The following is a 13,787-nucleotide window of genomic DNA, read 5'->3' on the forward strand; positions in this document are numbered from 1 at the left end:
ATCGTAAAAGGCGATTAAATTTAGAGATCTTCAATCGTTTCTATTCTTCCTAAAACTGACTTTTATCTTTCCTAATGCCTCCCTTGGCACCGCCTCACTTTTGGCTTGAGTTGAGCGTTCGCCCCTGTGAGGAAGGCTCTGGGTTCTGTCCCCTGGCCGAGACACACCAAAGTCTATAAAAGTGGTAGTTTCTGCTCTCTGCTTAGCGTTCAGCATACAGGGAGTGGGACGACTGGTTCGCCCGTTGTCAGTATAATGTGACCGGGTGGGGTGTGTTGCTTGGTGTCTTCGGCGGCATGCTTCAGTGATATAGCACTATAAAAAGGGCAAACAGTTCCACTATACAAGAAGACACAACACGAACATACCGCAGTCTCCCAGTACACTCACCTCGCACAATTTACACGCAACACACCGCATACAATGGGAGGCCGTCCTTACATGACCATAGCTGTTAATAGGACGTTAATAATCAATAACAAACAAACAAACAATACACAAAAGTGGTATGTATTTATGTGTTAATCAAAACAGATCTTGGCAATGAACCCAGCCAGATATACAATGTGGGTGAAACTGGGTTTGAGAAGGGGTTGGCTGCTAAAGACAGGATGTCAGGTGACAGAGCTACCCAATCTAATTAAAATTCGATGTTCATTATCTACTCCGTATACTCCGTATGAACATCTAACCACATCCCTATAGGGGTCACGTCAAGGTTCAAATTTCCCGCATAAATTAGAAAAAAACTAACCAATCATCTTTCGGGAAATCTGTCCCAACGGACCAATCAGATTAGTCGTTCTTTCACGCTTAGACCTCTACATCAAAATGGCGACGAAAACATTATCTGATGCGATTGCAAAAGTTGTTCCATTATTCGGAGAAAATATTAAGCTCAAAGACGAACAAATACAAGTATTACGATGCCTCGTCGACAAAAGGGATTGTGTGGCAGTTTTGCCAACTGGTTTTGGAAAGTCGCTTCCATTTCAAATGTATATACCCGTGGAGCGCATGTTGTGTAACGAAACTTCAAAAGTGATTGTGGTGTGTCCGTTGATATCTCTGATGCAGGACCAAGTGGGGAAACTGTCCAATGTCAATGGCATAACAGCAGCTTACATAGGTATGTATGTATAAAATGTAGTTAATATAAATGTAATTATATGATCATTACACCAACGCTATCGGAATCTCGTACTTTCGCAGAAAATAATCTGAATCTGATCATGCATGAGCCTTGGGTGATTTACGGAGACAATTTAAGCTACATGAACCCGATGCAGCACCCGTTCGATCGGTTGTCAAAACGTGAGCAACGTGCATATAATCTTTCAAAGATTTGGATTGGTATGCTTGATATGTAATTAAACAGGTTGGGGACACTCCCGTATAAACAGGATACTGGATAGTCCCGCCTTTGAGTAACAGTCCTGTATTAATGCAGGATTCTGTGAAATGAAAATGGATAAAATTGTTTTACAAATTTGTATCAAAAAAGGGCATCAGATAATGGAGTGTCCTAGACTTCAAGAAGATCAGCTAGATAAAATCTATATACCATCTATTTCAATTTTTCAGGTTCTAGTCCAGAGGAAGACACCAAAATTAGGAATGGTGAAATAGATTTGATATATGGATCACCAGAGGCTTTTGTTGGTGACTCAGTGTGGAGAGCCAACATTCAGAAGCTGAATGTTTCAGCAATAGTTGTTGACGAGTTCCACACCATTGCGACTTGGTAAGTTGTACATGTATATTAAAAAAAAAAACCAATATGAAAATCACCCTTTCATTATGTAGACAAATGATACATATTTGTACGTCAGGTATGCACGTGTGTGCTCTATATGTATTCGTGAGTCGTTATGCATGAGGTCACACCTGTCATTACATGTGCATATTTTGCAAAGTGTAGTACACATGTACTGAAACTTATGACTTAATCTTTTCAGGGGAGATGATGACGATGGGACACAGAAACGGGCTTTCCGGAAGTGGTTCGCCAGTGTTGGGGAATTAAGATCCTTATTTCCAGCCGCAACTGTATTGGCATTGAGTGCAACATGTACTGTTAAGATAAAAAAACGTGTTATGAAAGTACTGGAGATGAAAGATGATACAATTGAAATAATAATGTCTCCAAACAAACCAAACATTAAAATATCAGTGTTTAAGGTTCCAAGCAATACTGAAATGGCTATGTACTGGTTAGCAGAAGGACTATCTTCCAAAAGAGAACATTTTCCGCGAACTATTGTATATTGTGTTTCAATTAAAGACGTGTCTAAAATATATTCCTACTTAACAACTGAAATCCCAGAGTGTGCCAGTTTAGTTGAAATGTTCCACTCGGAGACACCGGAAGTTAAGAAAGACAAAATTATTACAGAACTTAAGGTAGAAAGTGGCTCTCCTCTCCGGCTAGTGGTATCAAGTAGTGCTCTGGGAATGGGGATCGATGTGAAAGACTGCCAAAGTGTGGTTCTATTTGGACCTCCTACCAATCTTGTTGATTTAATTCAACAGATTGGTAGGATTGGTAGAGACAATAGCCCATCAGTGGCTCTTATATTGTACCATTCCTATCATCTAGGACAGCTAGGATTTGAAGTAAAATCTCTTGTTAAATCCACTGACTGTCGCAGAGTACAATTACTAGGCAATTTCCTTAATCCCAAGGAGTTAACAGACATTAAGAATAAAGAGTCGGGACTTCACACATGTTGTGACTTTTGTACACTGAAGTGTAGCTGTGGGGAATGTGAGTCATTGTTGTTAGAAAAACTGTTTAGTTGTACTCAAAGTGAACTTGAAAACGACAGTGATGGGAATACCGAGCCATATGATTTGTCAGACTATGAGTTTGAAGAAGAATTGCTCATGGCAGACACCGCAAATGACTGAAAATAAAATTAAAAAGGAAGTGTACAAACTGTTCAGTTTTTGTTAAGTTTTATTACATGGTCATACTTCCATGTGCGTGTATATGTGATATATCATATTCATATCTAACATTGATAGCAAATCTTAAAGACACACAATTTAAAAGCTTCTTATACACCATATCTGTAAAATGTCCATAAAAGCAGCCTGTTCTTTTCAAGTTTATTGGTCTAATTTTTGAAGAATTTTTTTTTTTTTAATTATTTGATTATCACTTCTTGTTGCTATTCTTGGAATAAAATAAGACAAAAACCTGTGAAATTTGTGTCTTAACATTTTCTCGTACATACATTTGGTCACAGAAGGAAGTGTATGCTGTAAGATGGCTATGTGCACAAGCTGACATTACAAACAATAGACTTAGTGATGTGCATTATATTTCGAAAACTAAATTTTATGACAGTTGCAAACTGTTTACTATGAAAGCTCTAATAAAAATGTACATGTGACATCATGAAACTGTCCAAGTCACTGTCCAAGTCATCACTGCTAAAGAAATTCATTTTTGAATCATCATCATGATGACAGTTCAATTTTTGGTATAATTTGTCAATGGTCAGTGTTACTAGAAAGTACATATATAATTACTTTCTTTGCTAAATCATGAAACTTTTGAAAGGTAATGAAGCCAAGATCATATATATTGCAGGTTTTTTGATCATTTACTATTAATGCCTGGCATAATATTAGCAGTTAGCTCTTTTCAATATTTCAAAAGACATGAAAAAAGTCTTTAACAATACTTTTAAAAAAGAATTATGCTGCAGGTATATATCTATAACAGTTGCCTCCTATATGACGGAAAAGGAAACCTTTAAAAAATCAGCAATTTTATCCTGTAAAACAGTGGAGAGTCTGAGGTATTTATCATAGACTCTGGGATTTATTTCGCATACCGTAACATCATTTCAAACAAAATCTTTATCACAAGTTCATATTCACTTGAGTGATCACTGTATTATAAATATCAGTGCATGTCATAAGTACAGTCGTGTATAGCTTCATATAACTATGGATCCTTCAGATATGTGGATCTCTCAGACGATGATAGGGAACTACTGGTTGATGTCGATGAATCATTGTTGATAGTCCCCGAAATGCACTGTTGAAAGGGTTCCTTTCTGCAACCAGATCCTTGCACTGTAGGTGCCTGTTAGGTTTCTCTGTCAATACATCTTGCTCAGCAAAGTCCTTTAGAATTTTTTGAACATCAGTTTTGTAAGATGGTAAATGATGAAAACCTTTTCTTTTCTTTATTTGGGTAATGTCTTCAAAATAGTGTGAGAAATTTATCAGGTGGGGGTATTCCTTAGAATGCTGAAGTATGCTGTTTTTTGTTTTGGTGTCCTGAACATGCAATTTTGCTGTCTCTGTTCAACATTTCTAAATATTCATCTAAGGAAATGTTGTTGTTTTTTCCACCTTGGACATTCACAAACCGATTCTCACGGTCAGTTCGTTTTCTTTGGTGTTCGGGAAGTGTCTCTGTTGTTAGAGAAGATAAGTTTGTTTGGAGCCGATGGAATACTTTACTTTGTTTGTACGGTTGTAGATTGGAAGGAGTTCTCCTACTTTGCAGAACGACGTGACCCTGTAAGGATTTTGGGTGTCAGAATGACACTTTCACACTATTGTACTCGTGCAGCTATCTTTGTATTTCCTTTCCCCTTTTTGGTTTTTGCCTTAGCTTTTGGGACTAACGGTACTAACACCATGTTTCTTTAAGTTCATGAGCCTTTTTCCAACATAAGTCATACGGATGTTTGTCACAGAAGTGCACTTGAACGCGTCCATTCTTCCTTACAAGTGGTTTCAATCTTTGTAATTCCTTTTTGGTTTGATCAGGATTGCACAACTATCTCTGTTCTTTCCTGTCAACATGAGCATTCCCTTGTCCAACAAACCATTGGTTTTGTCATAGAAGCACTTGTTACCGCATCACTTTTTCCATCTTCCAGAAAGGTTTGCAATCCAGTAATTCGTCATGGATGATCAGGATTGCTGACATATCTCACTTAGGTTCCTCAACTTGACCCTAGTTCCTGCACAAATTTGTCATGATCGGTCCCTTGTCGAAAAAGCCATTTTGATTTTTATACTAAAGTACGCTATTATTGTATTGACATTGTTTTCAAAATTTTATGTAGCATCTGACCATGTTTTGAAAATTGCCGTACAGCAATCTCCATCAACTTGCTCTTGTACTGTTTAAATTTTGGATTGCCTAAGAAAAAAGAACAATGCAGTTTTATTGCAGAGAAAAACAATATCCCTGAATTTCAATAACTGTCAGAATTGCACACGTTTCCCTTTGGTGGTTACGCATGTTCTGTGAACATTTACTGAAGTATCAAGCCGTACCAAGCAATATGACATGCTATAGTATATGTATGTCAATTTATTGGTCTAATTTTTGCCTATTTAAAAAAAAAATGGTTTTATGATATTTCTTATTAAACAATATTATCACATTCTTGAAAATTGCTATCTTTGTCTTGAATAAAATCGCATGACAAAAACCTGTGAAATTTGTGCCCTGTCTTATCATTTTCTCGTATACATTTGGTACAGATTGTTGTATATGCTGTAAATGGCTATGTGCACATAAGTTCATTACAAACAATAGACTTGTGATGTGCATTATATTTCGTAATTTTTGATATAAATTTTATGACAGTTTTATCTGACGGTGTTTTTATGAATTTTGCTCTAATAAAAATGTACATGTGATATCATGAAATCTTTCATCCGTCAATCACTGCTAAAGAAATTCATTTTTGATCATAATAAATATCAATTTCACAAAGTTTTTTGGTTATAATTTCTGAGTCAAATCAGTGGTTAATGGAGCATCAAATCATGCCTTTAAAAAAGGTAATATGTATCAAATCATATATATTCAGGTTTTTTGTAATTCACATTTACTATTAATTTAATATTAGCATGCTGTTAGGAAAAAAATTTTCTATATTTCTTAAAGAACATGAAAAAAGATTTAAAACAATACTTTTTTAAAAGAATTAAATACCTTGCTGCAGGTATTATATCTATAACAGCTCCTATGTATATGATGGAAAAGGATAAAAAATCAGCACTTTTTTATTGTATCAAAAAACAGTGGAGAGCAAGGTTTTTTATCATAGACTCTGTTGATTATTACGCAAAACATCGATTTCATCACAAAATCTTTCATCAAAGTTCATTTCACTGAGAATTATAAATATCAGTGCATGTCTCAAGTACAGCATACTTCATAAAACTATGGATCGTTTTCAGATATGTAGATCTGGCTCAGACGTGATGGAAAACTACTAAAATGTCGATGAATCATTGTTGAATAATCCCCAAATTACTGTTGAAAGGGTTCCTTTCTGCAACCAGATCCTTGCACTGTAGGGCCTGTTAGGTTTCTCTGTCAAACATCAATTGTGGCAAATCCTATAAATCAATTTGAACATCAGTTTTGAAAGTTGATGGTACCCCAAAATGATGAAAACCTTTTCATTTTCTTTATTTGTAATTAATTATTCAATAATCATCATTGTGAGAAATTTATCAAAATTTATCTAGGTGGGGGTATTCCTTAGAATGCTGAAGTTCACTGCTGTTTTTTGTTTAATTAATGAACATGCAATTTGTTTTTATAGCTGTTTCTGTTCAACATTTTAAATATTCATCTAAGGAAAAAGTTTTTTCCACCTTGGACATTCACCCAACCAATTCACGGTCAGTGTTATGATTTGGTGTTACCTGCTTGTTTTTAGACCAGCATAGGTGAATAATGGTGCTCGTGCTTTGGAATACACTTTGTTCTAACGGTTGCTAGCATCTTCGGGTGGTTCTGTATGACCGATGTAGAAACAATGAAGCACCCATTTGTTCCTTCATCAAGCTGTTGTTTGAAGAATCCTTCGACAGATGGAATAAAATCTAATTGCAACATCAAGTTTTTTCCCTTCAGTTGATGATCAACATTCTCTGGGTACCTGCAAAGTTACCAGATACAATGTTTTGTCAAAGTGCAATTGCATGTTTCCTTTTTGGTTTGAAGTTCTTTGCCTGTCAATGACAATGTTTTTTTGATAAGATTGATTCCTATTAAATTTGCGTAATGCATGAATGGTTATGAGTATTTCTTATCTAGTTATGGAATATTAGCTGAACAGTGTACATACATGGAATCTTAATGGCCCCATCATTTATTCGTCGCATTAAAGAGATGCGATGTAATTATAGTTCATATTTTCCAATTTAATTGTTATATCCTCCATTGAAGTTTCAACAGACGGTGGAAGTCTTCGATTTTTGATATAAATCCCTCCAATCTTTCAGACGGTGTGTCCGCTATTTGCCATTGCCTGTTGAGCGGATTGTATTCTTCATCCGTCAATCACGGTCCCACCTTTAGAAAATAAGACTTTGATTAAGGAAATATCAAATTTTACACATAACGTTTTTGGGTTCAGATTTCTGACTTTATTTAATAAATGAACTGTCATCAAACTTGTATAAGATTGTAAAACAAATTCATATGTATCAAAATTAAATACCATCCAGACAGTTTGTAATTCACACTAACTACCCATACCACTTTGAAAGTAATCCATGCTGAATAGGAAATAAAGACTGTTATAATTCTACTACCACCAAAGAAAACCGGTTCAACGATTTCTCCATCCCTGTGTGGTACATATTTCTGTGACATTTCCTTACAGTAGCCTGATGAGTTCCTGAGTCTTATTTTCGTTGGTATCAAAATAGGCCAAGCTGAAACTGCAATTGCATTTTTTTTTTAAATTATCAAGCTGTTGTATAGATATTAATTCAAAACGTTCGACAGAGCATCTCTGTTCCAAACAATATTTCTGGAATTACAGTGTGGATTTCTCAAGTTCAGCAACCCATTCATGAGTCTGGCATAAGGTGGGCTATAGTAAAGAAACAATTGTTATGAATCAATAAATCAATTTAGCATTTTAAACTAGTTGATTCACATACTCTAAACTTGCATGCGCAGCTAATACATGTGTAATTTCTTAACATTTCCATTAGGTGGGAAAGTATTATAATAATATTGTTACATAACCAGTGAAAGAATTCACTGGTGAGCACAACTGAATATCATAGTTACATGGGAAACATACAATTTGTTATTGATAGAATTTCAACCATTATTTTAGATCTTAATTTATTTACAAAAGTTTATCACCCCTATCACTAAGCCCCACTAAACAAAATGTTATGATATTAATACCTGCAGTTTTTACACCAGCATGTTCTGAATAATGGTGCTCAAGGTGCTTTGGATACACATGTCCTAACAGCCTGCTGCATCATCAGGGTGTTTCTGTATGGACTGAAGTAGAAACAATTGAAAGCAGACCTAAAAAATTCAAAAGTTCATGAGCTGTGTTGTTGTTCCTCGACTGATGGAATAATTTCTACCATTGTCAACAAGTCTCTGAGCATGATGATCAACAATCTCTGGGTCATAAGTTAACCCTGTCAACAATTTGCATATACATTGAAAAATTTTGCAATGACAATGTTTTTCTGTCAGAAAAAGAAGGTAGAATGTTGAAAACCCAGTTATCCCCGATAAGCTGATAAGTGGTCGATCATCCATTAGCCCATGATTCACGGTTTATCAAATATTTCTGCATCCAAGTTGTGTTTTCCAGTTTGTCAATTTTCTTTGCACAGTCATGGGAAAACACTGCCAATTTTCAGCAATGTTTCTCAATGTTCTGAAAAAAAAAAAAATGAAAACCTTAAAAATAGCTATAAAACCATAAATAGACCAAAAAAGAAAAATGTGGTGTAGCCGTACTTCATATGATAGAACCGTTTTTTGGGTGAACAAATTATTTCAGTTTCAATATTAACTAAACTTAAAAATATTCAAAATACTTTTCAAAGGATTACTTCTTTTAGTATAGTTAAATAGAAGATTTTGTTTATCTTTCGAAGAAAGTTTTGTAAAAATGGTTGGAAAAAAGTAATTTATACCATTGTGTACAATCCACTATGAGTTTCAGATGAAATCCACACATAGAGTTGTGCTCAAGGAAACATTTCTTGACTTCACCATGAAATCAATGCCTTTTCAGCAAGGTGTGGTCCATGGCTTGGAAAAAAGTACTTGGTGAAATCCAAACTATAGCAGTCACTACTAGACCTGAAAGGAGCGCCGGGCCAATGTAGTTCTTCATGAAGCATTTCCCAATGGAAATATCTCTTCTAGTTTTTTTTTGGATGCGCTGACCCTGATCCTCTTTTGGATAGTTGTGTACATTTTCCCAATTATTCCAGTTTGCATGCAAAAATTTATCACTGACAATGAAAACATGAAAAATAGCAAAATTTGCACCACGAACTAAAGCTTTGCATATTTTCTGATGAGCTTCATCAGTGACCATGGTTTTAGAGTTACCTCCGGAAACCATTAAATAGTCACGGACGGAAAGAAAAGCATAAGTTTTCATCAAGGGGTGACGGTAGAACCCATTTGTAATCCCCCGAACATCAAATGTAAATTACATTGCAATTGAAATATAATTAGTATTTAATTTTGATAGATCCATGAGGTTCATTTGATGGCCTTATAATTATAAATATATACAATATCTAAGAGGGACAGATGATTTTTCCTGTAGTGAAATATTGGATGTGACATTATATGCAAACTGCTCCTGTAACTGTAACTAGGTATATATAAAATATGAATATGTAGCCAATATAAATTATGTGTAAACTGTAAAATTAATATCACTCAATTGCATTCAATTTAAGTTGTATAACTTACCATGTGATGTGCACTTTACATTAAATGTATCATTTCAAAATGAGAAACAGCATTCCTGAAAATAAACTAAAGCTATAGCAAGCAATTTAAAACAATTAATTAACATCCCTCACTTTCCTAAGATACTGTATCATCATGTTCAATTTGATTATGTTACAGGATATTTGAAATTGGTTTAAGGAACAGTCAGGGTTTTTCGAGTCATAAGATACAGTAGTTTTAGGAAATTCTGCTGCGGATATTACACTGATACAAGTTATCACATATCTCAGTGAAAGTGAGAGATACTAAACTATAACAACAAAAACACAACCTCTTACCAGTCTGGAAACATATGTCTTGTACATTATATACAATGTGTAGCACATATAGGTTATGTACATGAAGCAAAAGTGACCTAATATTTATACATGTGCATGTACTTTGTGTACGCTATATACATGATATCATTTTTCATTCCATGTATCGCTTATAGTTAACTGAAAAATTAACAGATATTAGGCTAATAACAAATACACAAATCCAAATTCTATCACATTTATGGTTTCGAGAACAGAAATAACTGATAAATTATCACAAATTTTGATTTTTTCTATTTCCTTTCAATTCATACTTTTTATTATGCAGTAAAATCATAAACGCAGGCTGCATGACATACTTCTATCATTTGCTATCAAAACCATCTACATAGTAGTTAACAATGTCTAATAAAATAAAAAGACTCCTGGTCAAGACCTGAATTCAACACAATAAGCGCACAGGCCACTTACTGTAAACTATAAAAAAAGTTGAACAGCGGGGTGCTTAATAGTTTACAGGACCAAATTTGGACTGATATCCCGAATCATTGCAAGCCATTTGATTTTTACAACAAAGAAATCAAAACAGGAAGAATGCTATCACCAAAACAGTTTTCATATAGATTACAACAGTCTGCATTTAATTTTGAGACAAGTGACACTGTACATCACTACAATCCAAAAAAGACTAGATGAAGGGGCGCTTTTTAGGGACATAGGCGCTCATGGCGTAAAATTTGAGTAGAATACGATATCTATCTAACGTAGCTGCGCTACCTACTCGGGATAAAACCGGTAAATGTACACAGTCCTTTCAGTTTCATACACATTGTAATAATAGTCTCTCTCTTTTGCAACATTTTATTTTATAATATTATGTCTTTATTAAAAAAAATCTGTCAAGTGTGTATGTATGTTTGGTATAAATGATGTATGATTAATTGGTTAAAATCTTGACCATGATGGATTGTTTTTAATTTAACTGTGTACATGTACAATTTTGTAAGAAGTTTCTGTTTTCAACTGTTTGACATGACAAAATCCAAATTACATAGGTCATATGTCAAAGGTCTATCCTCCTATTATTCTGAAGTTGTAATTGAATCAACTTTTACTCAACTGAGAATTTAAATTATATAACATCATGTCCTATTCAACGACAAATTAGATTAATCGCAAGACCAAAATGGAATTGATTTCCCACTTGACCATAGGACGATAAAATTGAATTTGTCAATTGAACGAATATAACTGAAATTTAAAATAAAAACCCATTGAAACACATGCTGATTTTATACCATAAATTCTGTTTTGTGTTCAGTAACAACAGGGATCAGAATCTGGAAGTTTGTTTTCTATTTGGCACTTTCAAATTCTAATGTTTTTTTTGCTTTGGGCTTCCCTGGCAGCTTCTTAAATGTTGGTATCTGCACAGGAACTAAATTAAAGATTGAAAATGTTAATTATTTGATTCTTGTGTTTGTGCTGAAATTGTGAAATCAAAATAGATATGTGACTGATATTGACATGTATATGTAATATGTATCACCATATACAAATCTACATACATGTATAATACACCACTGCTGTCATATATATATGTGTTTATATCATATATACATGGTACAGTAACAGTGAATCTAGCTGTGTGGCTCATTATAATTATAATTATTTATAGGCTACATGTACACTTGTTAAATCTTGCATACATGTATTATATATACATGTCTTTATTCTTACCCAAAGGCATCACTGTTGATCCAAGCAAAGGGCTAGTTGGCGGTTGTGCAATACTGGCCACAGGTTTACTTGGATTATTGGTTTGATCATCATTCTATTTCGAAATAAAACATGAACTTTGCAACAGGAGTAAACTAGTATGACTACAATATATCTATTACATATGTATATATTGTATACATTGGTGTAATATTATCATTATAAATATAAGCTGTATTGGGGTATGTTGTATTCAATTCAGAACTACTATACAATACTCTAATATAAGATTTATATCTGTCAGACTATATATATACACACTACACAGTACATGTATAGTACATTGAATCTGTGGCCCTGCAGGTAGGGTCGTTTAGAAATTGTACTCTGCCTACCTATTGCATGATCGTAAAAGGCGACTAAATTTAGGATCTTATCTTATTCTATTCTATCCTACCCGACTTTATCCTTCCTAATGCCTCCCTTGGCACCAGCCTCACTTTTTGGCCTTGAGTTGAGCGTTCCCGCCCCTGTGAGGAAGGCTCTGGGTTTCTGTCCCCCTTGGCCAGATACACACCAAAGTCTATAAAAGTGGTAGTTTCTGCTCCTGCTTAGCGCTCAGCAAAAAGGGAGTGGGACGACTGGTTCTGCGCCCGTTGTCAGTATAATGTGACCGGGTGGGGTGTGTTGCTTGGTGTCTTCGGCGGCATGCTTCAGTGATATAGCACTATAAAAAGGGCAATCAGTTCCACTATACAAGAAGTTCACAACACATGAACAGTACCGGCAGTCTCCCGACAAACGCCACTAACCTCTCACAACATACACGCAACACACCGCATACATGGGAGGGCGGCCGTCCTTACATGACCATAGCTGTTGATAGGACGTTAAAAATCAAACAAAAAAACATTGAATCTGAGATTATAGTACTATAATAACAAAGTTGCAGTCTAGTTTTCCACATAAAAATTGTGTATAAATTAATGATAACTGTATTATATTTTGATGCTTGATAGAAACAAACATCTAGCTCGATCTTAAATTTCAATATGTTCTTGTTTTTACGTTGCATAATGCAGTATGGTTCTCATATACGTCCTTGACCTACCCTGCTAAAAACTGGCCCAAGTGATCGTCCGGGTGCCCTGGAATGTGTACTGGGTCCAACATCACTGGTAGTGGTAGGTCTACTGCTGTTTGAAAGCTCACGAAATGGAGCGATCTTGACTGGCGTCACCACCCGTACTTTCACGTCGATTTCCCCTGCCTTCAACGACTTTGAAACAGGCAGTGCCACGTTAGGGCTACGTAGCATGCGTTTCGTTGGCATGCTCATTGTTGTTCTCATTGACTGTATTAATTCATTTCTTAGATCAGAAACGTCCTTCTCAAGCTTCAAAATCTTTTGCACAGCACGAAAACATTTCCTACAAATACCATTTTCCCCCTGTACCACTATCACCTGTTCCACAGCGTCCTCGATATTCTTGCGTCTTTCCTCATTAATTTTCAGCTTTGTATCGAATTTTTTAAAAACGATTTTCCCTTCTTCTGCAAAAGTTATAAATCTTACACCACAAAATATGCAACAATTACTCTTCCGAGGCGTAACCACTGCCCCAGACAAGGAGGCTGCCATTGTCAATAAACTTTCGGTAATCCTCGGATCGGTTCCTAAATTTATTTGTGTAGAAAAGGTAAGATCGGATAGTACGGAGTAGATGAATAACATCGGAGTTTTTAAATTTAGTCGCCTTTTACGATCATGCGAATGCAATAGGGGCAGCAGGTACAATTCAAACGCCCAACCCGTCGAATTATAGTGACAACGGGCGAACCAGTCGTCCCACTCCCTGTATGTTGAGCGCAAAGCAGGAGCAAAAACTACCACTTTTATAGACTTACACCAAAGCCTTTCTCATAGGTGCTAACGCTCAACTCAAGACCAAAAGTGAGGCGGTGCCAAGGAAGGCATGAGGAAATATGAAAGTCAGTTAGGAAGAACATTAACA

General features: G+C 35.4%; 2 protein-coding genes and 2 pseudogenes across 3 annotated transcripts; 1 reads left to right on the plus strand and 3 right to left on the minus strand.

Moving 5' to 3' along the window:
- The first annotated feature begins 638 nt into the window (after nt 1-638).
- LOC138313888 (ATP-dependent DNA helicase RecQ-like) lies at nt 639-2,939 on the plus strand. 2 transcript variants are annotated; one of them, XM_069254140.1, is made up of 4 exons: nt 639-998; nt 1,078-1,129; nt 1,585-1,744; nt 1,959-2,939. In XM_069254140.1, exons 1-4 carry the CDS (start codon nt 927-929, stop codon nt 2,908-2,910), a joined length of 1,236 nt encoding a protein of 411 aa, XP_069110241.1. In that variant the 5' UTR covers nt 639-926; the 3' UTR covers nt 2,911-2,939. The 2 variants fall into 2 exon arrangements, with proteins under 2 accessions (XP_069110241.1, XP_069110240.1); XM_069254139.1 differs by having other exon boundaries at nt 639-1,129.
- Nucleotides 2,940-2,941: 2 nt separating this feature from the next.
- LOC138313889 (uncharacterized) lies at nt 2,942-4,743 on the minus strand (annotated as a pseudogene).
- A 1,966-nt stretch (nt 4,744-6,709) lies between these two features.
- On the minus strand, nt 6,710-9,244 carry LOC138313886 (uncharacterized; annotated as a pseudogene).
- A 290-nt stretch (nt 9,245-9,534) lies between these two features.
- Nucleotides 9,535-13,458, minus strand: LOC138313890 (uncharacterized). The gene is made up of 3 exons (XM_069254142.1): nt 12,884-13,458; nt 11,794-11,887; nt 9,535-9,809 (listed from the first exon to the last, which is right to left on the minus strand). Exons 1-3 carry the CDS (start codon nt 13,412-13,414, stop codon nt 9,784-9,786), a joined length of 651 nt encoding a protein of 216 aa, XP_069110243.1. The 5' UTR covers nt 13,415-13,458; the 3' UTR covers nt 9,535-9,783.
- Between the last annotated feature and the right edge of the window lie 329 nt (nt 13,459-13,787).

Source organism: Argopecten irradians, unplaced genomic scaffold, assembly GCF_041381155.1.
Source record: "Argopecten irradians isolate NY unplaced genomic scaffold, Ai_NY scaffold_1026, whole genome shotgun sequence".
Lineage (NCBI taxonomy): Eukaryota > Metazoa > Mollusca > Bivalvia > Pectinida > Pectinidae > Argopecten > Argopecten irradians.